Source organism: Andrographis paniculata, unplaced genomic scaffold, assembly GCF_009805555.1.
Source record: "Andrographis paniculata isolate CXL003 unplaced genomic scaffold, ASM980555v1 Contig37END, whole genome shotgun sequence".
NCBI classification, from domain to species: domain Eukaryota; kingdom Viridiplantae; phylum Streptophyta; class Magnoliopsida; order Lamiales; family Acanthaceae; genus Andrographis; species Andrographis paniculata.
The window spans coordinates 118,544-146,366 of NW_026137570.1; the positions used below are offsets into that span (position 1 = coordinate 118,544).

The following is a 27,823-nucleotide window of genomic DNA, read 5'->3' on the forward strand; positions in this document are numbered from 1 at the left end:
TGGACATAGAGACTATAGTATATATATATATATATGATAAATTGACATAATATTATTCCGACATAATAATCATGCTCTACAAATTGATTTTGGAATGTAAATCATAAGTACATGATTATATACTTTTTATTGGTTTTAGAATGTAATAATACAAATCTTTTCACTATAAGTTTTTGAACAATATAAAGTAAATTTAGGGTAAATTTATTTGTACAATTGTTGCCTTCATCATTTATTTTTTATATGAAAATTCAAATTTAAAATATGTTAAACACACCTATAAAAACTTTATTAAAAAAATAAATAAATCATACCATATACAAAGCTACTCGTCCGAGATAATTTATTTAAAACACACAAAATATATACAAATATATATTAATGCTTAATCTACTCAGTAATTCCTTGAAATGTCTTAAGATTATAATATTTTAATGTATTAGGCGAAGATACATAAATAAATAGATATATACACCTACATATAGATATTTAAAACATATACACAATAATAAAAGTCAACCAGTTGACTTCTACTGGTTGCACATTAACTTTTCTTTAATCCCACCATACCTATGTATTATATACACACATAAAAGTAGTAGATGTACTTACTGTACACCCTCTTATTATGTCAAAGAAAACGAAAATAATCAAATAATAGTGAGTTACGCAGAGTAGCGACAATGGGCAACAGGACAGCAACATCTTCTACGTTTGATTCTCTTTCCTTTCCCATCTCTTATGAGCTGACTCTCTCTCTCTCTCTCTCTCTTATAAACAACGACGACAAGAAGAAGAAGAAAGTGAAATCCACGTCTTGGCAATTGGTTGGCTCCCACTTTCCCTAATTACCGCCACCATGGGCAAGGGCGGCGCTCTCTCCCTCTCCCTCTCCGACGGGGTGGTCAAGAACGTTGCCCTGTCCTACGCCTACGTCTCCATTTGGATCCTTCTTTCCTTCTCCGTCATTTTGTACAACAAGTACATCCTCGACAAGAAGCTCTACGACTGGCCCTTCCCCATCTCCCTCACCATGATCCACATGTCCTTCTGCTCCTCCCTCGCCTTCGCCGCCGTCCGACTCCTCAAGCTCGTCGAGCCCGCCTCCCTCAGCCCCCGCGCCTACCTCTCCTCTGTCGTCCCCATAGGCGCCCTCTACTCCCTCTCCCTCTGGCTCTCCAACTCCGCCTACATCTACCTCTCCGTCTCCTTCATCCAGATGCTCAAAGCGCTCATGCCGTCGCCGTCTATTCCATCGGGATCCTGCTCCGGAAAGACGGCTACAGGGCCAGCACCATGTCCAACATGCTTGCCATTTCCCTGGGCGTGGCGGTCGCTGCTTACGGCGAGGCCAGGTATGACTCGTGGGGCGTGTTCCTCCAGCTGGGGGCCGTCCTGTTCGAGGCCACGAGGCTGGTCATGATCCAGATCCTGTTGACTTCGAAAGGGATCAGTCTGAACCCCGTCACCTCCCTCTACTACGTGGCTCCGAGCTGTTTGGCCTTCCTTGCGATCCCTTGGGCCATCGTGGAGTATCCGGTGCTGAGGCAGCGCGTCTCCGCCTCGGGGCTCCGTTTCGATTTGGTGGTGTTTGGGACGAATTCCTTGTGCGCGTTCGCGCTGAACTTGGCCGTGTTCCTGCTGGTGGGGAAGACGTCAGCTTTGACGATGAATGTGGCCGGGGTCGTCAAGGATTGGCTGCTGATTGCCTTCTCTTGGTCGGTGATCAAAGATACGGTGACGCCGTTGAATCTGCTCGGGTATGGTTTGGCCTTCCTGGGGGTTGCGTACTACAACCACTCCAAGTTGCAGGCATTGAGGAAGATAGCGGAGGCGGAGGAGAAGAAGGAACATGCCGCGGATGGTGGTGGTGGTGATGGTGATGATGACGATGATGATGCGGAGTCGGAGTCGGGGAGGCGGCGGCTGCTGTTGGACGACAGGAAATGAATAACAGAGATTCTTATGGAAAGGGGAAGAGGGGCGACGCTCAGTCTTAATTAAAAGCTAGCTACTTTCAATGAAACCAAATTAAAAGAAAAGAAAAGAAGAAAGATTTATAAAGTACTATATATTTATTGGAATAAGGGGACGAAAGAGACGAGATCCATCCTCATCATCCTGCTGCTGGTGTGTTTCTGGTGGAACGGCCTTGCCCTTAATTAATTTTATCTTGGTGTCATTGTTCAATTAAATAGAGATGTTGAACAACACAACGTAATTAACTAGGCGCATTCATTAGCAGCTCGCTCCAGCTCCAGGGGCTATTTGATATATAATGCTCTTATGATCATTGTGACTAATCAATCAACCAATCCCACGGCTTCCCTGTCTCTCCTCTTCACCCCCGATCTTGATTTTTTGGCTAGCGAATTATAGTAGTTGAGTAGCACTCCGTATATAATAAGGTCATCATTCCCGTCACAGCTGCTGCTGCTGCTGCTTCTGCGGTGGGGGCATTGATTCATGGTGGTATAATCCTTTTGATAGTCGACGTATTGCGTTTTGAGGGTTCACGGAAGCTATTTACCCATTCAATTAATTCACGACCCATACATACATACATCGATCCATCTTCAAAAGAAGAACAAGAATAAGAAGGAGAAGAAGAATGATCGTAGTTTGCTCATCAGCTGTGCGGGCCGCTCCTCTCCTGTTCGCGTCTTGTGTTGTGTTGAGTTGAGTTGTTGCATTTGATGTGGCGGCAATGGCATGATTGACAGCGTGTTTGCTTGTCTTTAAATTTTGTTGACGGTGTCGATGCCCGTCGCAGACTATATCAATCCCTTGCCTTGCCTGCTGCCGTCACCAAGGTCCGTTCCATGAAACAACATTTCTCAATCTCCTCCAAACCCTAAACCCGTTGAGGGCGCACGTGGCTGGCCGGATAGATAGGGTGCCTGATTGGGGTAGGGTTTTTTCCGGCGCTAACGCACGCCAGCCAAGTCATCAGTAGTCGTCGTCCTTGCTTGTATGAATGAAATAACTACTTTCTCGAGCCGGTGGCAGAGCGGTGACCACGCCACTACCTCCCATAGTCCCACGTAAGTACTTGTAAGCATTAAAACGTCGATATAAATGGCTCCCCACATTATTATTGATTGTTATTTATTACTACAACCCACCAGTGCCAGAACCCCCTTCCTCGAGCTCAACAAAAAAAAAAAAAAAAAAAAAATCAATCATGAAGAATCCTGTGCCTGCTCTTTTCTCTAGATTCGCCGACCTTCGCTTCAAACACCGTATCACCCATTTCGGGCTCCAATACGATCGCCCGCATTCTTCTCTCTCCAGGTCTCCTGGTACGTTGATGACTATATAAGATTACGGCCCACATAGTTATGTTAGAGTGTTGTTTCTTGAAATGCTTTCCTTGTTTGGAGTCACCTGGATGGTCTTTGTTTGGGTTTTGTTCTTTCTTCTCGTGTTTAGTTTCTTGGTTGATATTTGTGTTTGTTTCTAGTCGTACAGTATTGGATGTCCTTAGGCGCATCATCGCGTGTATCTAGTCTTATGCCCTGGCATTGTGCAATTTTTTTTTTTTTTTTTTTCTCTTGAAAATTCTTTTATTTCTCATATATTTTGAAGGAACGAAATCACCTGGTCTACAAGACAATAGGCTGTATCGTAACTGAAAATGAGTTAAGATTACCGCGGTGTGTTATTTGGTTTGTTGTTGAATTTCCTCATGTTAATTGATGGTTATGATAACTGTGAGTAAAATGTTGAATACTTGTCAAACAACGTGGAGATAGTTATAAGTGACAAAGAACACATTTTTTCATATTGGTTAACGCTGCAATGCTGAAGTAGCATGATCGAGTTGCTTTTTTTATAAAGAAGACTTATCTTCTTGTGTATGTATATCTAGATTGAACTTGGTTCCTTGATACAAGATATCTGAATCATTGTGGCAAGCAGCAGGTTTGATATACAGGTGGAAAGAAGAGGGGAATTTTGGAACAGAATATTTTATTTGCTTCATTCCTCAAAACATAGGGGAAGTTAAGTTTGTCATTCGGTGAAAGGATAGGTTACTGACGTACTTAGGGCTTTGAAGCAGCATTCATATGGCTTTATCATTGTTGATAAATTTTAAATTTTGATTGAGGACATGTTACAAGATAAAGCTTTTTGAAAGAGAGTTAGTTACACCCTATCATATATGGTTTATTGTATAATCACAACTGTGATGTTTTGTATGTAGTATTAGAGTGGGGGGAAGGTCCCATTGACAATTGTGTAGGGAAGGTCCTGAATTTGAGTTATTATCACTACCCGTTAAGAAAGGAGGTTAAGTAGCAGATTTAAGGGGAGTGTGTTACGAAATTATAATATGATTAATGGACTAATATCTCTCATTGAATAGCGAAATAATTGTGGACCAACCCAAAAGGTGGTGTCTAACTACATGCCTGAATTATTTAGGTGGTCAGTTTCTTGAACAATCCATAGACTTTTTTACTTTGTGTGTGTTTTTCTCAATCTCCTTTAGGTCTGCTTGATCATTATAAAAATCTCATCAATCTCGGGAAGTTGAAGCATGATCCTTTCCAAGAAGAAGTGGCTTCGGAACTTGATAGTTTGCTTGGTAGGCTTGACCAATATGAGAAAGATATGAAGGACTACCATGTGGGTTCTATATTTTAGGTTCTGCTTTTCATTTTCTGTATTATTCTTGCTTATGCCTTCTCATACCTGTATTAATTTTTCATGTTGTAGGAAAAACTTTCCAAATGGGAAGAAAGCAGGGAAAATGAGAGACGTAGGCTTTTAATGGAGGAGGCTAAGACAAAACAGGAGGGAGGTGGATTAATAGCTGTAAAGAAGCGTCAAAGTTTTTTTCAGAAGTGGATTTTGCGGTGAGGATTTCATTGAATTTTGCCAGTCTTTTAGTTTTATTGTTATTCTGTTTTGACTATCTACTACATGCCCTTGTGCATGTCATCAAGCTGAAGCTTTTGCTCAGTAGGAATATTAACTCTGTTCCATCAAATATCTTACTAGTGAGTATACCTATGCACCAATCTATCAAAATTCTTATGGCTCTTAATTTGTGTGTTGTGACTTGTGACATCATGGAGATCACATCAATTGACATGAAAAAGAATGCAGAGAAAATACTTACTTGCAATTTACCAAATGGTTTAGCCAAAGAATGAATATGTAGGCTGCAAGTTCTTAAATTACAGGTCTGTTTCTCATTAAGTGTTTGAGAAATTAAATTTCCCATCATCAAATGCTTGTATTGTTTAATCTTGGTTTCTCCTATCATTCATCTAGATTCTCTGTGCCATACAAAAAATATGCTGTATGTATGTGAATAAATTCCACAGCTCTATTTTTATTTATCGCATTCACTTGGAACACTTTGATTCCTTCTTATCCTTAAATGGTGAACTTTGTTATGATTATGCAGAAATCCTGACAATATTGAACCAGGCGTCGGGAAATGGGTTTCATACCTAAACAGAGAAAAGAAGCTAGATTCATCCGTTGGCCTGCGACCCAAAGCTCCTCCAGCCCCAAAAGGCTTATACATTTATGGAAATGTTGGAAGTGGTTTTGCTGCTAACTCTTACTTGCCTTTTGTTAAGAAGGAATCTGGGGTTCCAACTTAAAACCAATTGGCATTAAGTGGAGTAATCATTCACCCTTATAAGCCAAGGGAGTCCCAACATTTTTTCCAACGTGGGACACTCCCCCCTTGAGATGATATCATCATCTCGAAATTCTAACTAGGATTAGTACCCAATCGGGCACGATGGCTTTGATACCTATTTCCAACTTAAAACCAATTGGTATTAAGTGGAGTAGTCCTTCGCCTTTATAAGCCAAAGGATCCCCAACATCTTTTCCAATGTGGAACATATTCAACACACCTTCATAAGTTTCTTGATTATGTCACTACAACATTGAAGAAGTTTTATGTTGCAAATATTTCTGCAATTTTCTCTACTTTCTTGCAAATTTATTTTGTGTGCCTAAGTTGTTGTGCATTATGTAGGGAAGACAATGCTCATGGATATGTTCTACACTGCCACAGAAGGAATTGTTAAACATCGAAAGAGGCTTCACTTTCATGAGGCAAGTGCTTTGCTCCCATTTATGCTCATGTGTATGCTTTTATTCATAAATAATTATATTGATTGTCAAGCGCACTGGATCTATTGTGGATGTTCCTGCGGGAAAGGCTCGGGCGGATTCCTCTTTTTGCTCCTCAGCCTCAAGCCTAAACCTTATGTTCACCTCTTCGTGCCTTACTTGTCTGTCGAAATTATTATCTTTAGGTCTTTTCTTTGCCATGGGATTGTTATACTAGGCTTGGCTGGAGTGCCTTATTTCATCCTATAAGTTAAAGAGCATCAAGCTTTTGTCCTTTCCTGCACAAGATAAATTATACTTTGCATTAATTAGTCCATGCATTTTAGATTTCGTTGTTGCAACATATTTTACCAAACTCAAGTAGTGTGTTTTCATTTAGGCAATTATTTGTATGTTAGCAAAGTATGGTTGTCATCTCGTATGGCTATACTAATAATCACTTTTCAATTATTATCTAGGAGTTCAATTCCAGTTGAAATGACTTAAATTATAAGTATGAAAGGGATAAATTGGTAAGCAAGGCGATCAGAACTTTCTAGCCTTTGATTTAATTGGAAGTTCGCCTGAGTCTCTAATTCACAGTTAGATATTCATTGGGCAGAACATGGAACAATTGAGTTATATTCTCCAGTATTGTAATACATGGAATGTGATGTTGATACTTTGATGCGAGGTTGGCAGACATTCTTGGATAGCGGTTTGAATTGAACTAGTGAAACTTTGAAGGGTTGAGAACAGGGTTGTAAATAATGTGATGGTAGCAAACTGAAGTGGCTAGCTATGTAAAAGCACAATCCAACTATAATGAAAAGGTGGTGATTTCCTAGGGTTACAAGCATGTATAAGTTGACATTCGGGATTTAAGGGTGTGTTTAGATATGTTTTGTAGGTTTTTAGGAGTTTTATAGAGTTTTGGGAATAATTAAAAATTTGGGTGTATAAATTGGTATTTCATGGGGATGTAAATAGACGTTGGATGTAATGTTTCATATAAAATTCAATTTTTATATAATACTTTTAATAAAAAATTTGTCTGGATGTTATATATTTTGGAGAAGAAATTTTTTATGAATAGCCAAAATAGAGTTGAAAACATATGTAAATAAAGCCTTAGTACTTCTTTTCTATAGTGTCACTCATTTTCTAGTGGCTTTCGCGACCTAGAAACCAAGGGTGTGTTTAGTTGGTGATACACTTTGTTTTATTTTATTTTTTATTTTGATTTTTTATTCAAGTAGTGGTTTGAACACGATGTTTTGTGAGAGAAAATAATATATTTCTATAAGAAATTACTAGAGCTGAATGGTAGAAAAAATGAAAAAAAGTGACCGAGTGAACACACCACCATAGGGGTTTGTTATGTTTTTGAAGTGTTTCGGTAATTTAGATTGTTTTGGTAAAAATAAAAAAATTGAATGAACTATAAGTGTTGGATGTGATGTTTAGCATATAAAATAAATTTGTGATACAATATTTTAACTAAAAAATATGGGGTTGTTTACTTGGTTTAGCAGTTTGGGAAAATTCTTCCTATTCTTAAAATTTCTCTCTAAAAAATATCAAGTCAAACACCTCTTTTTTATTTTTATATTATATTAAAAATTAAGTTATATTCAACACAATGTAACATCTATTTATATTACATCAAATAATTATTGAAACTAAAATACTTTACTGTTCAAAATCCAAACCCCCAACCAAGCCCACCCTTTATGTTTTTTCTCGTTCTTACTATTTGATCTCTTATTTTTTCTTAAAAAATATTTCATCCAACACCTATTTTCCATTCAAAATGTCACATCCAACTGCTATTTTACCCCAACACGCAAAAGAAAGCCTAAGCTAAAGAGACAATTTTAATAAATAGTGCAAAAACAAAATTAATGATATAAGTAAACATAGACTATGTTTGGCTTTAAAATAGGTTGTAACAATACACTTGTTCATTGTTCCTCTCAGATCTAACTTTTATTATGAGGTATAAAATTTGTTTGGGGGGTTTGGATTTTGGATTGAGATTTGAATAGTAAAAATATTGAATGTGAATAGTTATATGATGTGATATAAATAGGTGTTGATGCGATGTTTTCAATGTCAAATTGATTTTTAGTATAATATTAAAAATGAAAAATAAATGTTTAATTTAATATTTTTTGGAAAAAAAAATTGAATGAATAGTAAAGTTTGGGGAAGATCCCCCAAACAAACACACCTAATTATTCCAGCAACTTTAGTTCCCCAGGCTAGCCATGTTGCTAACTAGTTAGCTAATAAATCTGTATAAATCATTTCACTCACCCCTCTCTTTGTGCTACCTCTCGATGCTTAGCCAACTTATTTATCCAAAAGTTCAGCAGAATTCTATTACAAGAAAAAAATAAACAAAGCAATCTTTATTCTTCCAGCCATTTGTGATGATTGATGATAGAATTCACCTTCGACCCAAATCTCTTACACTATGGGCTTGTTACTTAATCGCCCAAAATACACTACAGATATGCCGGTAATACACACTATAATATCATGTAATGCACTTATGAAAAGTGGATTTGAAGCACATGTTGTTACCAAAACTTTTGTTATGATCCCCTACTTGGGGGTCAGTTATTGGTCATTTAGGTTGTCTACACTGTCTTTCCAAAATCTACATATCCTTAATCCATAGTTGTGCGAATACACAGGCTATGCTTCAAATTCATAGTCTCATGCATAAAACATCGAAGAGAGAAGCAATGGAGAAACCTTTCCAATCTAGCATATCTGACTGGGTTATGAATCTTCCATTTGATACAACAATCAAGGAATGGCTAGTAGAAGAAGAAAAATACAAGCAAGAGATGCAGATGAAAAATATTCTTCTAGCAGTTGCTGATAAATATTTGGTTGACGGACAAGGGGATGAGCATCAAAGAGGAGCTGGTATTCTGTGCTTTGATGAAATACAGGTTAGACTATTTATAGTGTCATATTATATTTCTAACAAGTTCCCACAATGATATCTTTTTTCTTATTCTTATTATTTCTTTTTCTCCACAGACAGTTGATGTTTTTGCTATTGTTGCCTTATCTGGAATTATAAGCAGATTATTGAGTACAGGAACAGTTCTTGTGGCTACCAGTAATCGTGCACCAAGGGATTTGAATCAGGTAACTTGCAAGTCATTCCGCACGAGAAGTACCTTCTTCCAGAAACTGCTTGTCATTACGCGATTTTTTATTTGGAGTTTAACATTATTTCCTTCACCTTATACAGGATGGCATGCAAAAGGAGATATTTCAAGAGCTTGTGGCTAGTATGGAAAAGCACTGCAAAACAATTCTGATTGGAAGTGAAATTGATTACCGTCGTCACACAGCTACAAATTCAGTTGATCAGGCAAGACCATAGAACATTATTTGGTTATAACACTACTTATTGTAGTTGACAAGGATCTGCATCTGTCCTTTTTGTATTGTCTGAAATTTGATTACTCACTTTGGGTGACTTTTGACTAGCAGACACTTTTTAAAAATGGAGTTGACCACCCACTCATTTCTAAACTCCTTATTTCATCAAAGCAGAGACTGTGCAATGTACAAGAATCCGATAATGCAAATCATTATTCTCACCTGGTTGCTCTAGTTACTGTCTTTGTTACAATATATAAATATATAATCTCAGCAGTCTTTATTTCCCTTGTTGACTGCTGATATTTCAGTGTTGTAACTGCAATTATGCATTTTACCATTATCTTGATGGGTTTCTTGACTTGCACAGAAAACCCATTTGCTTAACTTTTAGCCTTTACTCCTTGTTCATACTATGCTCTGATACATAATTCCCAAAGTCGTATACATTGTTTATGGTGTACTTCTTTGTAATATTTTGTAATATCAAACCCCTTTCTGCATTTTCAGACTCATTACTTTTGGCCATTAGAAAGCACCAGAGTAAAGGAATTTGAAAATGCATGGAACACAATCGTGAGCGAGCAAGGAGGGAAGGTTACTTCTCAAACTCTATCAGTGATGTTTGGAAGGTACTTATCTAATTGGAACTCTGTTATATGCTTTGACTTTGATTGTGATACATGCATTCTCACTTTATCAGAACATTGGAAGTGTTTGAGAGCTGCAGCGGGGTGGCACGTTTCACATTTGAATTTCTCTGTGGTCAACCAGTATGTCCTGTCCTTTCCTTTGCATAAATTTTTATTCAGTGTATTTTTTATTTTTAAAATTAAGTTTCACCTCTGTGTTCATTTGAAAATTCTAATACTGAATCCCTTGAAGGTATAGTACAGTGCTTTCCTTATTCTATATATGATAGTTTCCAATTTCTTGGGTGACAAACTTCTGGAACATGAAACCATGGATTGAATTAGTATAAATTTAGCAGAGGTATCAAATAAGTTGAAAATGGCTTGAGCAAGGTCATCTATTAAGGAGTTTTAGCCATGGGCATCCATTTTCTCAAGGTGAATTGAAGTATAAAGTAACTATCTAAATGTGGAATTCCTTGGTAAGTTCTTTGTTTGAGAGTATCTTGTGTTTTGCTGATACTTTAGTTTAAGTACAATTTCCTTCTTATCTTTGCAGTCTCATTTATTATAGGCAATGCGTTATTTCTTTTGGTATCTCATATTAAGCTTACAGGTTGGGGCAGCTGATTATATTGCCATTGCTAAAGCTTATCACACAGTCTTCATATCTGATATTCCTGTTATGAGTATGCGTATCAGGGACAAGGTAATATTTTTTGCTTACCTTACACCTTCACAAACTTCGATAGTAGAGGAGAATGATAACAAGTGCTACAGCTCTTTTTTTTCCTTTGCCATATTTTTTTATAGTTTACTGGATTCAACATTGCCAATTCATTTCTATGCTTAGATGTAATCATATGCTCATGACAGGATTTCCCTGCATCAAGCATCACGAACTGTTTAGTGTTAACAATACTATGTATCAGCGACCAAATACCAATGCACTTAATGGATTCCATAGCAGCCTTACTTCACCTGTCCTATTCCTACCATTTTTTCTTGTTTCATTCCAAGATGATCTTTATCTCACATGCAAAACATGTGTTGCTTCACGTGCTCTGTTTCTTCTCACTTAAAATTTTTATGCTGTTATTAACTAATCTACATTCTATACCCAATTTTGCCTATACAGATTTTTGCATTCGACCTTGTCTTATCATAACATTTAGTTTCATATTTTCCCTAAGCTTCCCTTTGGTACATATTATCTGACGTGGTATATTATATAGGATAGTTAGGATGGAATTTATCAGATTTTAACTTTAAATACTGAGAAGTAATTGTGTTTGCTATCTAGTTAGATGTCTGGACAAGGGTAAGATAACTTGGCTCACCTGCTAACCTATGCTTTCAGGAATTACTAGAGACTCCCCTTAGTTTGGAAGAAATTTAGCATTAGGATCCATGTGTGACTCGATTGGTTTTTACTTGTTGCCAAAATAGGAAAGGAACTGAGGAAGAGAAGAATGTTAATTTGTTGTTACTGATTCTTGATGGTTTACTATACATCACACATGTATTTATAGACTATCTATGTAGAAGAGAGGAAGAGAAGAAATAAATAGCTACTGAGTTAGCATATTAGCTTTTTGATGCATTTGTCCTGCTTTGCTGTACTTTCCCCATTTGTTGTCATGGACAATGCCTTTTCTTCTTTGTCAGGCTAGGAGATTTATCACTCTAGTTGATGAATTGTACAACCATCATTGCCAACTGTATTGTGCTGCTGCTACTTCTATTGATGATCTATTTCAAGGAACTGACGAGGGAACTTTATTTGATCTAGAGAGGTAATGCAAGATGTAACTTCTTGCATCCTGAGTCTTTGATAATATGGTATTAGTTTTCATGTTCAACTGTTTGGGCTATCATAAATTCATAATCTTTGTTTACTCACATGTTCACTTACTGTGGTAGTTCCCTACACAAAATATTTTCCACTTGCAGTTTTTTCCTGTCTTGAAAATGTCGTTCACAATTCACACCTTAGTCCTTCCTTATAATAATACAGAATGAAATGTTAAATAGTGTTTTTCCGTCCATCATCCATGAACCAATCTGTTTGTGTTCTTCTGGGAACATAGATAAGAACTGATAGCCTTGGTTCTTTTCCAGCTTCCAGTTTGAAACTGAAACAGAGAACACTAAGCTCAGGCGAGATGTTTTGGCAGAAGGCAATGTGAGGTCAAGAGGAACAACCAAAGAAATTATTTCCCTGCATTCTGGGCGAGAGGAGATGTCTGCATTTCGAAGAGCTGTGAGATTTTTTACTTATTCCACTCCACCACAATCATTTCCTCACATTCTTGATGTAACTCTAGTCTTTATTCCTCTTACAAAAATATGACATAGCTATTGGAAACATCTAATACCAATATAAATAGATTACCTGGAATCTCCCTTATCAGGCAAGAAAGTACAGCTAAATTGCATTGATACACTTTCACATTATGCCTGTACTTTTTATGTCTAATCATTAACTGTTTATATGGCTGTTGACATAGTTGGTTCTAATAAAGTAGATGTTAAATTCATTTGGTCACGGGGGTATATGTATGACTAAAAAGTGATAAAAGGAAAAAGAAAAGTTGTTCTTACTCTACTCAAGCAAATATTTCCACTTCTTGGATTAACCATCCTTACCTGCAGCATGAAATACATTTAGACTGTTAGTTAATTTTTTATTTTTTATTTTTGATCGGATTGTTAGTTAAATATTTGATATTGAAACAGGCGTAGAAAAGAATTATTTGCTTTTCATTGTTTATAAGTATGTTTCTCTACACTTGTGAGTTGAGATTACTTGTATATATAGAAAGATGAGTGCTCCTCACGCCACGCATCAGCTTCATAAGAGGGCACCAGATGTGTATGGAAACCAGTTAATCTTGTTGATTTGAAATGCACAATAAAAAGTTGTTTAATTATTGCAAGTTCTTTTCCTTTTTTTTTTTTTTTCCCCTAAAAAATAGTTGGTTGCAGTGTTACCACCCCTTGTTGTGTGAAATTTTCAATCTAAAGAAGAGTATTGTATGTGCAGGTTTCGCGCTTGATTGAAATGCAAACACCGTTGTACATCGAGGCGGTTTATCGGCTTCATCCTTGTTTCCAGGAAAAAGGCAAGATGAAGGCATCCAAAAGCGTTGGATGTTAAGAAAGAGTATTATACCACCTCAGATCAGAATGGAAGGTCGATTGCAATGAGCAGGTTTGTGGATGAGAAAATCAGTCGGAAGGGGAAGGGTGCATGTGCGCTTGTGCAAGTTCTGGTGTTGATCATCACTATGACATTCTTGGAAATGATGCAGTTTGAAGCAGCGATTTGTGGAGTATAGACAACGCTGCGGCAATGCAAAGGCAGGAACATGTCATATATACATATATTTATATATTTCAGGATGTGTATGACTCTGATCGTGGTCTTACCTTTCGTCTCTCTGTTATTTAATTTAATTAATTTACTTGCGTAGTCGTCTCTGCGTACACGCACATATAGAGAGAGAGAGATTATTGCAGAACAACTGAAACTGCTGCCTATTGCTGCTTCATTATCTTTCATGTGTTACGAAGCAAGCAAGCGTGTTGGTGGACGACGATGAGACGAGACGGCAGCCACCCAGAGACTGAGAATGAATGAGAACAACAACCAACAGTCCTGTCCAGTCCTGTCTGTATCCTCAAAGCAAAGCAAAGGGTGGGTGGATGGATGGATGGATGCCCCCTCCTCATTCAAGACACAAGACACGCAGCCAGAGGCAGAAAGACACAGTAAATGGTGGTTCAAGTTCAACATCAATGTATAGTAGTATATTACAAGCACATCCACAGAATCCATCAGTCTCCATGGTAACTACAAACCCAACCTACACTACACCATATATATATATATATATATATGTTAATGTGTGTATATATGTATATATCTCTAAGGGACATGGCCCAAGGTATGCATGCAGCAGGGTCTGTGTTGCGGGTGCAGACACGGAGTGGAAGAGGCTGCCTGAACCTGAGCCTGAGCCAAATAGAGAACTCAGCAGTCAATAATGCCACACCGCCCTCCTGAAGCTGCCTTCTTCTTTGTAGCACCCGCCGCCATGAAGGGGTCAATCCGAACCCAAAGCAGGGAGAAGAGGGAAGCGAGCAAGATGGACCAGACAATGACAATTGTGGGGGTGCGGTTCTGCCGCCCCAGCAGACCCTTGAGGAAGGGGTAGAGATGGACTATAACCCAGATCGCAAAGAACAGCTTCCCGAATAGAGGGCCCCAAGACTGATACCCGCTGTTGACCGCGTGTGAAACGCCAGCTACAATCCCCACCACGTTCACCATGAGCACGGTGGTCGGGGGAATGAGGAGGGATGTCCACTTGAACACATAGAGCTCCGCATACTCTCCATCGTCGTCGGACGCCTTCGATGTCACTGTGAAATTGGTGTTGATCCCGGCCAGCACTTTCAAGAGGCCTTGGAATACAGCAAAGAGATGCGCGGATGTCCCCCCGATGACCCAGAACTGCTCGTTCCTCCACCAGTCCTCCACACTCACGCCACTCCACCTCATTTCCAGTATCCCCGTTGCAAAAATGGATATGAACAGAAGGATGAACCACATGCTCGCAAAGTTGCTTATCTGCAAGAAGATAAAGAGAAGATTGCTTGTGACTAGCAGTCAGTAGAATTTTGTATGCTATAGATGTTAGCTAGCAGCTTCGCATGTACCTCCGGAATGATGAATTTGTTGGTGAGAAGACAGACGGCAGGAAGGATACAGTACGCCAGCAACGGGATAGAGGTGAGCGGATAAACGATGGTGTTGATATATGCAATCCTCTGCAGGAGCTGTAGCCTGCCATTGTAGCCATACCAAATAGGGCAGTGCCTGCTAAGAAGGATTTCGATGGATCCCAGGGCCCACCTAAGGACCTGGTTCAAACGATCTGAAAGGTTAATAGGGGCAGATCCCTTGAACGCTGGACGCGGAGGCACGCAGTAGATGGAAATCCACCCCCGTGCATGCATCTTGAATCCCGTTAGAATGTCTTCGGTGACAGAGCCGTAGATCCACCCAATCTGGACCAAAGAAACAGCACACAGATAATGAAGATTCGCAGCTCTAACTAATTGCATAATACGAGTGAGAAGTTCAAATGTACCTCTTTGCCCCAATCCGTTTTATCCTCGTACCCACAGCTGATAACGTGGATTGCTTCTTTCAGGAGCGTAGCGGGATTTGTTGATGGTGGGATGCCTCCCATCTCCATGAAAGTGGCTGCAATGAAGACCGGAGATTGACCAAAGCGCTTTTCCAAGCTCTTCTGAGACATAAGAAGCGCCTCCTGATCTTCATCATATCCTGTCGTGAACCATGCGAGTATGCAATTGCATTGTATGAGTCATGACAACAGCCAAACCAGCAGAATTTGATATAGAAAAGAGAGCTATGAAGAATGCAAGAGCAAGTTTTCTCTCGGAGAGCTAGAGGCAAGAACAGGTCGGAATTTTCAAAGCAGCAGCGGATAAAACTACCATGTAACTGGCGTATGACAAAAACAATACCTTCCACACCCTCTTCAGTTCCCTCCGCGTTAAAGATGGGTGTAGTTGATCTCGCTGCTTTCTTCTTATCGGTGTATTTCTTATTGGCACTTCTCCCCTTCTTCCTTGTACCACAGCAACTTTTACTAATCATGTTTGGCTGCAGATCTTCTTCTGTTAGGAGAGGATCATACCCATAGAGAGCTTGCCTATTGAAGCAACAACCAGTTCCCACATAAACAGGTCCTTGAAGGCCATCCAACCCTTTTAGGTTAATCTGCGGCAAGATAGATGCATTCAGTGCTGATAATGCATGCATGCTTGCTTCCCAGAGGCAAAATCCATACCAATATATATATGTATATATATATATGAAACTTTGATTGACTTACATCAAAAAAGACAATATTTCGGTTAGCATATCTATCGTGCAAATCAATGCCATCAAAACGCTGAGGGAACTGCACATAGCATATCTTTTTCCCGATGACAGTATCCATCATAAAGCACATTGCTTCCTTAAGAGCTTTACTGTTGTTGAAGTAGTGATCGCAATCAAGATTCAATATATAGGCTCCATTTGTGAGGACAGCAGACACACGAATCTGTAGCACACCGAGAGTACAAGCTATGTCATCATAATGAGATTTGTCAATTACAAAGGTGTGTATTCACACAAAGATTAATTAATAATCCAAAGTCAAAACACTGTCCAAGGTATAGAAAAAAGGATTCAAATGTAAAGGAGCATATAAAGGGAATAAACGGTAGAGTATCAACTTCACTCTTTATTTTTGAAGTTGCTCCTCCTCCAGCAACACTGAACCACTAACTCAGAAATCTTTATGATACAACCGCTATGAGGATCTTCAATTGCTTACCAAGGCATTCATAGCTCCAGCTTTTTTGTGATGTTGGAATCCTGGTCGTTTCTCACGCGAAACATAAACCAGTCGGGGTAGCTCATTTCCATCAGTATCAAGACCTCCACTGTGCCCCAGAAAGACCTGTTTACAGATTGCAATGATGAAATAATTTGGTGAGGAATAGTGTTGATTTTTAAAATGCAACAGAAAACCTGAATCATCCCTGCATGGTCACGAGTGTTATTTCCAGGCCATGGAGACCCGTCCTGCATTGTCCATCCATCTTCAGGCATCTTTTGAGCCTTTGCAACAAGAACATTGATCCGAACCTTAAATTCTTCATATTCTCTCTGCAGAGAAATCCCACATATGAAATTGCAACCTGCTCTTTACATGTTCTCCTCCTTATTCAATGAAAATGTCATACTCTCGTAGAAAATAAAAACTCAGATGCACAAACTTCCATAAATGGAGTACGTATATGTATCAATTAGAATTGGTTTTATCATTGCTTTAGATAACATTGAACATGCATCCATGTCAGCATCATCTTCGTGAAGAAGCTAATAGTTATGCTTCCTTGCATTGAATTTCTTCCTAGAACTAGAACTTGTTTCGTGTTTTTCAATGACGTAAAACATTTTCTGCAGTAATTTAACCATGCATGGTTAAAAATTCTAAGTACAAGATAGAATCGAACTCATTTGTTCCATGTAAAACTTCAGATAACAGTGATGTGCATTTACTAGCAACAAGAAAATTTTAAACCAACATAGTTCATGCAAAGTTTATTCTCTACAGTATAGGATTAAACTCTCCGTAACTGCAGGGTGATCTTGCCAACAGGAAATAAAGGGAAATGGTTTAGAGATTGTTGAGCATTACCTTCATTGCTCTGCGCTCTTTGACAAATGAAGGCTGAATGTTGTCCTTGAGGTAGTCTATCTTCTGCACAAAATAGAACTCAGGGGCCCGGGGCTCAATACTGTGCTTCTTGCAGAAAGGCACCCACTTTCGGGCAAATTCTGCAGTTTCAGAGAGGGCTTCGAAGGTGAGCATTGCTGCACCATCATCTGAGACATAACAGGAGACTTTATCGACAGGGTAGTCCACAGCGAGAATGGACAACACTGTGTTGGCAGTTATAAGGGGAGGCTCTTTCATAGGATCCACTGTACTCACAAACACATCAATGGGTGATAACTGAGAAGGCTCACCGTCTCTATCGTATCTGTATGGCAAAAATGTTAGCATAAACATGGGGATAAAACGCAAAGCTACAAATTATTACAGTTCAGAACACTCGTAAAAGAAGAGAAAATCAATGATTTCTTTGATCTCGAAATTAGGTACAAGGCACTAACCTCAATGCAAGTCTTTCAAGATAGGTCTCACGGTTAACGGGATACCATTTTGGAAACTGATCCAAAAGCCAAGACAAGGCAAACCAAATCTCACAGATAACTGATGTCAGCCACAAAGGATACGCATCCTTCACAGGATGAGTAGTACGATATTGCAAGAAAAAGCCCAAGATAATCAATCGTAGAATGATTATGACACGATAAGGTGTTAGATGTTGAGAGGAAATGGGCACAACCCGGCTCATAGGTCGGTGTGCATCGTCTACCCTGCAATCAATAGCAACCCAGAAGATTTCTTAATAAAAACCAGAGCAGGCTGTTTCAGAGTATTATAGATTTATAGGAATGATAAAAATGCATGCAAATTAATGATGCTTACATTTGAAGTTCTTCCCCATTTGATCCCGTCCCTTCAATGTCTCCTTTTCCATCACCGTATTTGTTGGTCATCTGCACCATAGTTTTCTCCTGCTTCAATTTCCATCCTCCCACCCTCTCTTTCCAGTCAACACTCCCTAGTCCATAAGAATTCAAGTCCTTGGAAGGGTCAACTACTCTCACGGGAACTGCCAAAAGTCAATGGAACTATCATCAGTTGTATGAACATATTAGAAAAAAAGATGCAGGATTCACAGGCCGATGAACTTATAACTAAAGGTCACTTTCCAGGCTGCCTCGGGTCAACAAAAGGAAGGGAGGGAACACGGTCTCCAGGACCCAAAGGTCCTGAAGCACTCCTGATGGAACGAGTATCTTGCATAGAAGGAGAAATTTCACCCGATGCCTGGGCATGCAAAGAAGATTAAAGGAGGAGACTTGATTTATATTATTATAATAAGAATGACAATAGAATAGTGGTATTACAACTACAATAGATTTCATATGTGATTGGTTATGTGCCATGAGATTTGGTAACTTACAGGCTGCCCACCGCTAACAAGTGGTCTTTGCCGTTGAGAATCACGTCTAGAAGATTCACATAGCTCGGTTTCATCTCCGTGCAACTGAGATCCATCCTTGTTTTTCCCCTTAGGATAGCTAAACTCATTCTCCAAGTCATCAATCTCATCCTCGTCATCATCACCTTCAACTCGCGGGCTCCCTAAAACATGCAGGATGATTATATGTAAGACCCTTGCTTGCATGTCTAGTTCCCCAAGGTTGTGAAGAATCTAAACCTACTTCAAGAAGCAGACTAACCTTTGTGTCTTTTGTACCTAGCCTTACATTGGGGGCATGACTTATTGCCATCTTTCCGCTCGTATTCATAACACACTCGGCAAACGGGAAACCCACATTCATCACAAGCAACAAAATAGTCGCCACCGGCCGTCACTCCAACTGTATCTCCACATATCTGGCATATCCCACCGTTCAAATTCTTCAGAGGCTTTTGCTGCAACAATACCATGCAGAATGTTAGTGAAGCAGATTGATGCATGGCCAGATAAAATTAACTTTCAAAAGTCCATAAACTACATAAAAGTCAGGGACATTGAATAGGTGTCTGAAACATTCTATCCATGGCCGCAAATAATTGGCATTTGCCAATAATAATAATAATAATAATAATTAGCAGCAACTTCAATCCAATGCAGCAAATGCACAGAGATGCACAACTGCATAATTCCCAGAAATACAACATAGAATAAAAGCAGCAGGATTACTGGGTTGTCTACTTTCTCTGATCGTAAATCTTTCACCTTTCACCTTAATATGAAAAAAATGGCAGAAAATGGATTTATTCTTTTCGGGTGATATGATTACCGCCAGCAAAATCTGTTGAAAGGCAAAGCCAAAGGAAAGAGAGGGAGCTAGGAGGCAAAAGAAGTACCCCGCCGTCAGAACCGTGTCGGATTCTAACGAGTTGATTCCTCTCGTATGATCCAGCCACCATCCCCGCATTTGCCTCCATCATCGACGGCTATATAGTACCACTTACAAAACGAAAGGATTTATGTATTATTATTACTATTCTTGGCACCTGAACTGACAGCTACAAGTACAACTCTCAACACCTCCTAAACTCGAGGCAAGACCACCGAGGTTGAAGATCGGAATCCCATTCCCAGCAGCTTCAATAATTAATTCATTCGGGCATATCTCCTGCCTCGGTGCCTGGCCCTGCTCTCGCTCTCTCCAGTGACGGACACGACGCTTTAGTTTTTTTCCTACCGTTTCCCGTGAAATTAATAGTATTTCTTTTTTATCTATAAATAGCAAGTGATGGAGTATACTACAGTCATACCTAGTACCGTATGTACGTATTCATTTATTAGATTACATGTATATATTTAAGAACGTACGGGATTCTCACCGGCTCAAGCGGCAGAGACATTAATAATTTCTCTCCCTCTCTCTCTCTACACACGTTAACAGGTTGTAGGCCAGAATTCATATATTGATATAAAAATACATGTACGTAGGACTCCGAAAGAAACAAGAACAACTTCCAACGACCCTCTTTTGTCTGTTTGGGAAAATACAAGTTATATAATTAATTATTATTATCATTATAGATATAGATAGATAGATGCCAAGGTATTTTTTTCATTATAATACTTACTGGGTTGGAGATGGATGGATTGAGAATGAATGATTCGACTTTGACTTTGGGTCAATCAATCTCTCCCTCTAGGCTCTAGTAGAGGTAGCAGTCGGGTCTCAATCAAACATCCGTCATTCTCCAAGGAAATCTAACAACCATTACCAACTATCCAATTACTACTATATATTTCCTTCATTCAATGTTGCTGAGCCAGCCTGGCCGGGCCGGACCGCTTTCCTCACCTTCAATAATAAATCAATTTTGTTTGGAGGTTTTAACTTTGAGTTGAAATTTGAATAGTAAAAATTTTAAATTTGAATAGTTGTATGATGTGATATAAATAGGTGTTGATGTGATGTTTTGAATGTAAAATTGATTTTTAATATAATATAAAAAATAAAAAATAGATGTTTGATTTGATATTTTTGGATGAAAAAAATTGGATGAATAGTAAAAAAAAAAAATCTGAGCCCTCAAACAATCACACCCTACCTATAACTTTGTTTTGTACTGTTAATCCTCAACACTGAACAACCTCAAACTCAACCTCAGAAGTAGTGAGTGAGTCAGTCAGCCAGTCTAACCAGCACGATTCATTACAACACGCATTACTCTGCTCTGCTCTACTCTACTCTACTCTACTCGCCTGGGATTGCTTCAACTCTTACTTATATGCGCATAATCATACTCATACTGGCCAGTCTGTCTGTCTGTCTGTCTGGTGGGCGTACAAAGCCGGCACCAAGCAGGAGTAAGATAGATAGATAGATATGCAGCTGCGGCTGTGGCTGTGGCGTGCTCATCCTCATCATCCACCATTCTGCTCTGCAAGACCAACAACATAGATACCACCAACCTGTCCCTGTCTTTGGACTTCTCCTCTCTCTATTCTCTGCTCTCTACTCTCCGCTCTTCCAGCTTATTTCCTTCCCTCCTGTGAGCCGCCCGTGGCAGTCGTGTTCTTCAGTATCTGTTTATACATAAATAAAACACATCATCATCATCATCATCTCAATCAATATATAACATATATTAGCAAGCAAATAGTATTGATTACAAGACAAGCAATGCAAGCATGAACACCTTTGCATTTATTTAATATTTAACACTAAAGTAAAATAAAGCAGGCAAGCAAGCACACCCTCCATCCACCCATCACCCCTTCATTTGCAAGCAAGCATTGATGTTTTCCTTTTTTCTTTTATCGGACATTGGTATTATCTATAGTTTAATTAATTGATTTCCAGTTCAAAGGTGTCTCTACATTTTTCCAAGTTAGTTCCGTCTCACATCTCCATCCAATCAATGGACAAGAAGTACGCACTACCCTTACCTAATGTATAATCATTACCATTATGCACTCGATGAAGATAAATGACAAATTAGGGTTATATGATTGCATCCTAGTACTGAATTGAATGGTAGGTGGGGGCACGATACTTAATATCAATCGATCAAGCAAACAAGGAAAGAAAGAAAGAAAGAGAACATAAGCGACAACGACACCATGCATGCACTCATTCCTAAACCACTGTACAAAGGTGGTCGGGGGTCGGCCATCTTCACCTACAGAAGTTACAACACAACTGCTCCAGCAAAAGCATGGACGATGTACTTGTCAAAATCTAAACCCGTATATATATATATAGCCAGGAACAGGAGGAATAGAGAATAAGAAGGGTGGAATGATGAGAGCACCACACACCTGTCTAAGCATTTGGTTCTCATTTTGCAACGTGGAAACTCTTTCATCAAGCTCCGCGTTCTTGGTTTCCAAATCTCTAACCTTGGCCTCCAAGTCAATCAAATACGCCTTTTTCCTCTCCCTTGCCTGCTGTGCTGAAACTCTGTTCCTCAACAACCTTTTCCCAAACAAAAACCACAGGGATACTTACTTTGTTTACTAACAAAGTAATAAATAAATAATACCCTCTAGTCCCTTTCGCTTTCCCCACCCCACCCCCACCCCACTGCATATTCTGCTGAGGGCAGCTAATTCTATGCCATCGAGTAAAGCTACGCCCACCAAACTCTATTCTCTGTCTACTTACCTCTTCAGCCTCTTGTTTTCCTTGTCAGCAGGGCTCCTCCCCCTCCTTTTTGAGCCGCTAGCGGACGGCTGAGCCGGACCTGCAACCGTTCCACCATCTGTTGTTGGACCACCACCAGCAGCCTCACCTCCTATCTCCGGAACTCTTCTTATTTCATCATCGCTTTCCATGCCTACAATTCATCGTGTTCAAAGAATATGTATATATATATAGATTCAAATATTACGATGTTTCTTTACAAAATCATATATATTTCGTATAGCCATTCAAGTTTCGCCAACAAATGATTTCCACGCGAATAGACACATTCATAACACTAAATTTCCAACTGAAATGTCTGTTATTAAATTCATCAACCGATTCATGACAAGAGAACCGAAATTCTCTATTGTCATGAGGGCATGACCCAGGATTCACTGCAATCACTGAACATAAAACCAGGGGTACTTGTGTTGTAAAAACAACCCATTGTAAATTCAACTTTAGAAAAAGTATATATATATTTAAATAAACAAATAAATAAAAAAGAAGGATGAAGAGACCTTCTTTGACTTCAACGTGAAGAGCAGAGCTAGAAGATCTCTCACTGCTAGAAGGCAACGAGCTGGCTGCAATAGAGCTAGTAGCTGGCTCCTGCATTCCACTTCAAATGAGAAACACAGAAAACAAGAGAAAGGCAGGCCAACCAGGTCTGGTCGAGATCGAGAGAGAGAGAGAGAGAGAGAAGGGGGGAAAGAGCGTGTGCGTGTGGGAGTTGGGTGGGCTTGTTGCAGCAGCCTTCGGGGAGCAAAAAAAGCGGGACGCAACGTTACTCCTGTGGGAGAGGAGAGAGGGCAGAGGGGACCTTAGGAGAGGAAGAGGGAGAGAAAGGTGGGTGATAGATGAGAAGATGGGCCGTGGGATTGAATTCTGATCGGAGGGGTGAGATGGGATGATCGTGGCAGCGTTAGGAGCCATAAAGTGTGGGAATAATCAAAGGTAAGTGAGTTGGGAGCGTGTGGGAATATCAACCCTTGGATTGATAAGGGCATTGGACGGTTAGATTAAGCGCACATGTGCGCTGCCGCTGTGCCGGCTACCACTTGCCGTATCTCTATATATCTATATTTGTAGATGTGTCTGCATGTATGCATTTCAATTTCAACCATTAACAGCAAATTCCACGCCAGCACCACCAGCAGCTCTAGCTACCTACCTTTGTATTATTATTACTATATACATGGATACATTTGGATAGAGAGAGAGAGAGAGAGAGAGAGGGGGGGGGGGGGGGTCATGGCCCTCACGGGAGGTGTTATATTTGATGAATGAATGCCGGATCGATCAAGAATGAGTGAGGCAGGGCAGGGCAGGTGTCAGAGAGGACGACGAGAATTGGTTGGTTAAGCAATATGAGAGATGTAATGGAAAGGCAATTAATTAGCAATGAATAATATTTTGGGGTTTGGAGAGAGATAGATAGATAGATAGATACACGGCGGCCGTGTTCTGTACAGTTATCATCATCGCTCGCGCATCTGAGGCTCCACTCGACTCTATCTAGAGCATATACGACGCCCTTATTAGAAAAACCTCTAATGGGCAATGTGAACATGACGTGTCCTTATATATTTTCAGATTGAAAAATATAGAAAGACCGTAGATTTTACAATTTTAGATTGAATTAGTTGGCCTCTTCATTGCCTCACCTCGACTGATCTTGCCTGCCTGCCACTCCCTCCCTGGAGCGGAGCTAGACAGACAGAGACTGGAGTGTACTTAGCATCCGCAACCGTTGTCCCCCAAATGGAATAAATGAATACTACTAGATCATACTGGTCTGAGACAACTCAACTAATATTTGCACGCTCAAATGCAAATACTACAAGCCAAAGAACAATCACATTCTCCAAACTAACCCCCATGTTACGGTTGGCTACCACAATCATCATCAACATCTCACCTATCTATTTTTACACCCGGACCACACCACACAACACAAAACGAATTTTCAAAATTATGCACGCTGGTCAATACCGCAGGATCATCCTACAACAGGGGATGGCTTCAGGGGCCAGAAAACTTTTTCACCAACCTGTGATTCTCCCTCCCTGTTTACAGCAGGAACAGGAGGTTTGCAAATGTGTTTGTTCCAAGTCATGGACTGATTTCTCACACAAAGTGTAGCAAGCGAAACCACATTACTTCTTCGAAAGGACAGACATCTGTCTATGGTTGCTCCTCCATTTTCAATGACACTAGTTCGGCTTCAGATTGTTGGCCTCTGGACCTACTCTTTGGAGGCCATTTTCTTAAACTTTCTGGTAACCTGCAACCATGCACATAATAATTCAACCAAGGCTGCTTGCAATCGTTAAGTACTGTTTTGAGTTTAGGAACCTAGCAAGGAACAAAGACATCCTTGTACTTACAGGTCTAATCTTTCGTAAATGGCCCTCCGAACTGAAGTGTTTAGACCATATGCTATTGAGTTGAACAGCCCCTTCAACAAGGACAAAGTGGTGAAAATTTCAGCACACGCATCAGATACATTAAATTATTTCCGAGTACAGCAGATTTACCATAAGCGCAGCCATGCCAACATCAAGAACAGAAAGCCAGAATATTTTGTGGCCAGGTTCAATGAAGTCGTGTATGCGGTTAATTGTGCCAAAAAACCAGGACCCAATTAGAATAAGGGGATAGTAACCCCATCGGTTTACTGCCTGTTAAATAGAAATAGACATAAACAAACCAATGAATGACCAGATTTAAGAAAAACTAACTTGGATTGGCAATTGCGCTCAACAAAACACAACACTAAGGTACCATGTTTTCTTTAAATGGGATAATCCCAAGTTGCATCGATGACAAGTAACAAATCATTAAGATCCTTTCTAGAACTCTAAGGTACACAAAGCAGTGAATATCTGGCAACTAATTGGCATTGTAATCAATCCTGCCATTTCAAGTACACCTGTGTGCAACTGCATCCAAACTGTCACCAGACAATAATGCTATGTAACAGAATCATCATAATCTTTTGATGGATTAAGAGACTCTAGACTAACTAAAGGTAGAGAGCCTTTCAACATCCATATTGAATTCTAGCCACAACATATGAGAAAAAGAAAAAAACTTGCCTTCATATCCGGTCGGGTATCTGATTGAAATACCCGCTCTGACATTCCAACTGCCATCTGAAAGACATTGCATCAAAGTGATTCTATAAGAAAACAAAGCATACATGCTTTAATGCATTTTAATCCTACAAGACAGAAGTAATGATGAGACAAAGAGCATCTAGCATATTACATACACGAGTCGCATTGTTTAACATGCGTATCACTTGAAAATAGGTGATGCCATTGAAAAGAATTGCACCCCACAGAGGTGCATAAAAAGTAATAAAGTGAGCCACCTGCAGGACAAGAAGTATTACAACTGTAAGTGTGAACAAGGGATAAAACATAGCATAAAGGTATCATCTTATAACCAAGTTCATACTTTACAAACCCATACAAAATAATGAACTGAAAGATTGATCATTGGACAAGATTCTTCTTTGGAAATTCTTTCATAGCAACTATAATGGGAAAGATAAATAAGGAATTTCAGATTCCCTAGAATCAATAAGGCTAAACTAATTTGAATCTTTGAGATAACAAGCAATAGCTGGTAACAGGAACAAGGTCAGCAGTAAGCCTTTCATATACATACCTTTCCTGTACGTCCGGCTTGCGCCCAACACCAAGCACCTATTCGGCTTATATGGCTGTGATTATTGCCAATAGAGCGACTTATTGTCATAACAACTGATGTTCCTGCAAAAGTGTTCTAATCTTCATGCAAAGGCAAAACTGACAGGGACAGGTACTTCCAAAGCAAGTGCATAGCAATAAAATGTTAAAACGCAAACAGAATATAAACAGCATACCCCATACATACAAATGAAACATTGGCTCTAAATCCTCCACATCAGTTTTATGTCTAACAACTGTTCGGTGTAGGGTAAAAGCAATTGTTGTTGTCCACAGAAACGAGGCTACACAGAAAAAATGTGTTGTGTAGCCCTGAGCATAACAGAAGTATCCTTTAGAAGGATCACTGCATATAACACATTAAGTTTCAAATGAAAACTGCATAAATTTTCATCATCCAAAGATTGCATCTAAAAGCATTTGACTGCACACATACAAGTTCATACCCAATAATGCTGAAGAAACTGCAGAGCATGTCCTGCACCAGAAATTAAATAGTAAATTCGAATAATGCATTTAAAGACGAGACATGGATAAAGTTAAAAAAAAAAAAAAACTTGCACACAAAAATTTCTTGGAGGAGGATCAAGGACTGCGCTGGCTGTTTAAGAAAATAATTGCATAAGTAATGGCAGAAAATGGGAATGACTCAGACTGTCGTGATACCACCACCATAGTAAAGTTTCTCTGCTCAAGTTAACGGATCCGACAATCCCAGATCTGAAATCAAATAGGTGTTGGAGGTACAGATCACTATGCATAAAATCGCACAGAGGCGACAGTCTAAATACACGGGAGCATTTACCATCGTATTCTGTCAATTCCCTCAAAAACATTTCACGCAGCTAAACATACGAAACACTCCCGCAACTGTCTACCAGTTAAGATGGGACTATTTATAAGGGAAAGGAATGTGTGTCACTAAGCTGAATGATAATAATTTCGTCAATTTAGCGACCAACCAGAAATCAGTTGCGTAACCTGATCAAAGTTTTGGGGAAAATAAGAGCGAAGCGGAAAGCCAAAAAGGCGAAAAAGCAAACGAAGGGCAGGGGAAAACTTACAGAGAGGGCGAGGAAGAAGACAAGCTTGAAGGAAAACTTGCGTAGCTCTTTAAAGAGCAAGTAGCAAAGGACAATGAAGCCGGAGCCAACGAGCGAGAGGCTGGAGGCGCCGGTATTAATGGCGGTGAGAATTCCGCGTTCAGTGGCGGTTAAGCTCCCCAAAACCGCCTGCGGCATCGCCATTCGGCTAATAACCTGAAATGTCGGGCTTCTTCTTGTTCTTATCTTTCTGTCCACCTTGCTTGCGGAGAGGGAATTGGCGATCTCAAACAGACAGGCGAGGTTGACGGAGAGTGAGCTCGTCTCCGATTCCACCACCACCATTTCATCCGAGGTGTGGAGAAGTAATAACTAATTGTGACCGTTGAATACGCCTATTTTGGGAATGAGAAGCAAGGAATCGTCGCTTTGGCCGAGTGGTTAAGGCGTGTGCCTGCTAAGTACATGGGGTTTCCCCGCGAGAGTTCGAATCTCTCAGGCGACGAACGGTGATGAGTTTTTTTGTTTTCTTTTTTCGTTGGTCTT

The 27,823-nt window shown here is 39.6% G+C and overlaps 3 protein-coding genes, 1 non-coding gene and 2 pseudogenes across 5 annotated transcripts; 3 read left to right on the plus strand and 3 right to left on the minus strand.

The window, feature by feature from the left end:
• The first annotated feature begins 699 nt into the window (after positions 1 to 699).
• Positions 700 to 2,311, plus strand: LOC127250255 (probable sugar phosphate/phosphate translocator At5g25400; annotated as a pseudogene).
• A 195-nt stretch (positions 2,312 to 2,506) lies between these two features.
• On the plus strand, positions 2,507 to 15,845 carry LOC127250251 (uncharacterized). The gene is made up of 17 exons (XM_051273430.1): positions 2,507 to 3,044; positions 3,129 to 3,302; positions 4,496 to 4,632; positions 4,723 to 4,862; positions 5,420 to 5,562; positions 6,008 to 6,087; positions 8,787 to 9,050; positions 9,142 to 9,252; positions 9,359 to 9,481; positions 10,003 to 10,124; positions 10,196 to 10,265; positions 10,741 to 10,833; positions 11,793 to 11,920; positions 12,246 to 12,387; positions 13,171 to 13,976; positions 14,061 to 15,264; positions 15,347 to 15,845. Exons 2-15 carry the CDS (start codon positions 3,185 to 3,187, stop codon positions 13,282 to 13,284), a joined length of 1,785 nt encoding a protein of 594 aa, XP_051129387.1. The 5' UTR covers positions 2,507 to 3,044; positions 3,129 to 3,184; the 3' UTR covers positions 13,285 to 13,976; positions 14,061 to 15,264; positions 15,347 to 15,845.
• LOC127250262 (cellulose synthase A catalytic subunit 1 [UDP-forming]-like) lies at positions 14,161 to 20,174 on the minus strand (annotated as a pseudogene).
• A 287-nt stretch (positions 20,175 to 20,461) lies between these two features.
• LOC127250261 (transcription factor HY5) lies at positions 20,462 to 23,353 on the minus strand. Its single transcript, XM_051273444.1, has 4 exons — positions 23,037 to 23,353; positions 22,495 to 22,666; positions 22,149 to 22,305; positions 20,462 to 21,413 (listed from the first exon to the last, which is right to left on the minus strand). The coding sequence occupies exons 1-4, from the start codon at positions 23,131 to 23,133 to the stop codon at positions 21,363 to 21,365; spliced, it is 477 nt and encodes a 158-aa protein (XP_051129401.1). The 5' UTR covers positions 23,134 to 23,353; the 3' UTR covers positions 20,462 to 21,362.
• An 899-nt stretch (positions 23,354 to 24,252) lies between these two features.
• On the minus strand, positions 24,253 to 27,771 carry LOC127250254 (G-protein coupled receptor 1). 2 transcript variants are annotated; one of them, XM_051273433.1, is made up of 9 exons: positions 27,299 to 27,771; positions 26,681 to 26,712; positions 26,411 to 26,580; positions 26,194 to 26,297; positions 25,793 to 25,894; positions 25,613 to 25,673; positions 25,056 to 25,195; positions 24,906 to 24,976; positions 24,253 to 24,802 (listed from the first exon to the last, which is right to left on the minus strand). In XM_051273433.1, exons 1-9 carry the CDS (start codon positions 27,620 to 27,622, stop codon positions 24,703 to 24,705), a joined length of 1,104 nt encoding a protein of 367 aa, XP_051129390.1. In that variant the 5' UTR covers positions 27,623 to 27,771; the 3' UTR covers positions 24,253 to 24,702. The 2 variants fall into 2 exon arrangements, with proteins under 2 accessions (XP_051129390.1, XP_051129391.1); XM_051273434.1 differs by lacking the exon at positions 25,793 to 25,894.
• TRNAS-GCU (transfer RNA serine (anticodon GCU)) lies at positions 27,701 to 27,782 on the plus strand. The gene has a single exon. It is a non-coding gene; the product is annotated as a tRNA-Ser (tRNA).
• The last annotated feature ends 41 nt before the right edge of the window (positions 27,783 to 27,823 follow it).

Bases quoted from the DNA above. Each gene is read 5' to 3' on its own strand.
- LOC127250254 (XM_051273433.1), bottom strand. From the start codon at position 27,622: ATGGTGGTGGTGGAATCGGAGACGAGCTCACTCTCCGTCAACCTCGCC. The intron at 26,713-27,298 runs GTAAGTTTTCCC...TTTCTGGTGCAG, and splicing joins TCTTCTTCCTCGCCCTCTCT to GACATGCTCTGCAGTTTCTT. The intron at 26,581-26,680 runs GTATGAACTTGT...TGTTATATGCAG, and splicing joins AGTTTCTTCAGCATTATTGG to TGATCCTTCTAAAGGATACT.
- LOC127250261 (XM_051273444.1), bottom strand. From the start codon at position 23,133: ATGCAGGAGCCAGCTACTAGCTCTATTGCAGCCAGCTCGTTGCCTTCT. The intron at 22,667-23,036 runs GTCTCTTCATCC...GATGAATTGTAG, and splicing joins TCACGTTGAAGTCAAAGAAG to GCATGGAAAGCGATGATGAA. The intron at 21,414-22,148 runs GTGTGTGGTGCT...ATGTATAAACAG, and splicing joins AGAACCAAATGCTTAGACAG to ATACTGAAGAACACGACTGC.
- LOC127250251 (XM_051273430.1), top strand. From the start codon at position 3,185: ATGAAGAATCCTGTGCCTGCTCTTTTCTCTAGATTCGCCGACCTTCGC. The intron at 4,633-4,722 runs GTGGGTTCTATA...TTCATGTTGTAG, and splicing joins AAGATATGAAGGACTACCAT to GAAAAACTTTCCAAATGGGA. The intron at 4,863-5,419 runs GTGAGGATTTCA...ATGATTATGCAG, and splicing joins TTTCAGAAGTGGATTTTGCG to AAATCCTGACAATATTGAAC.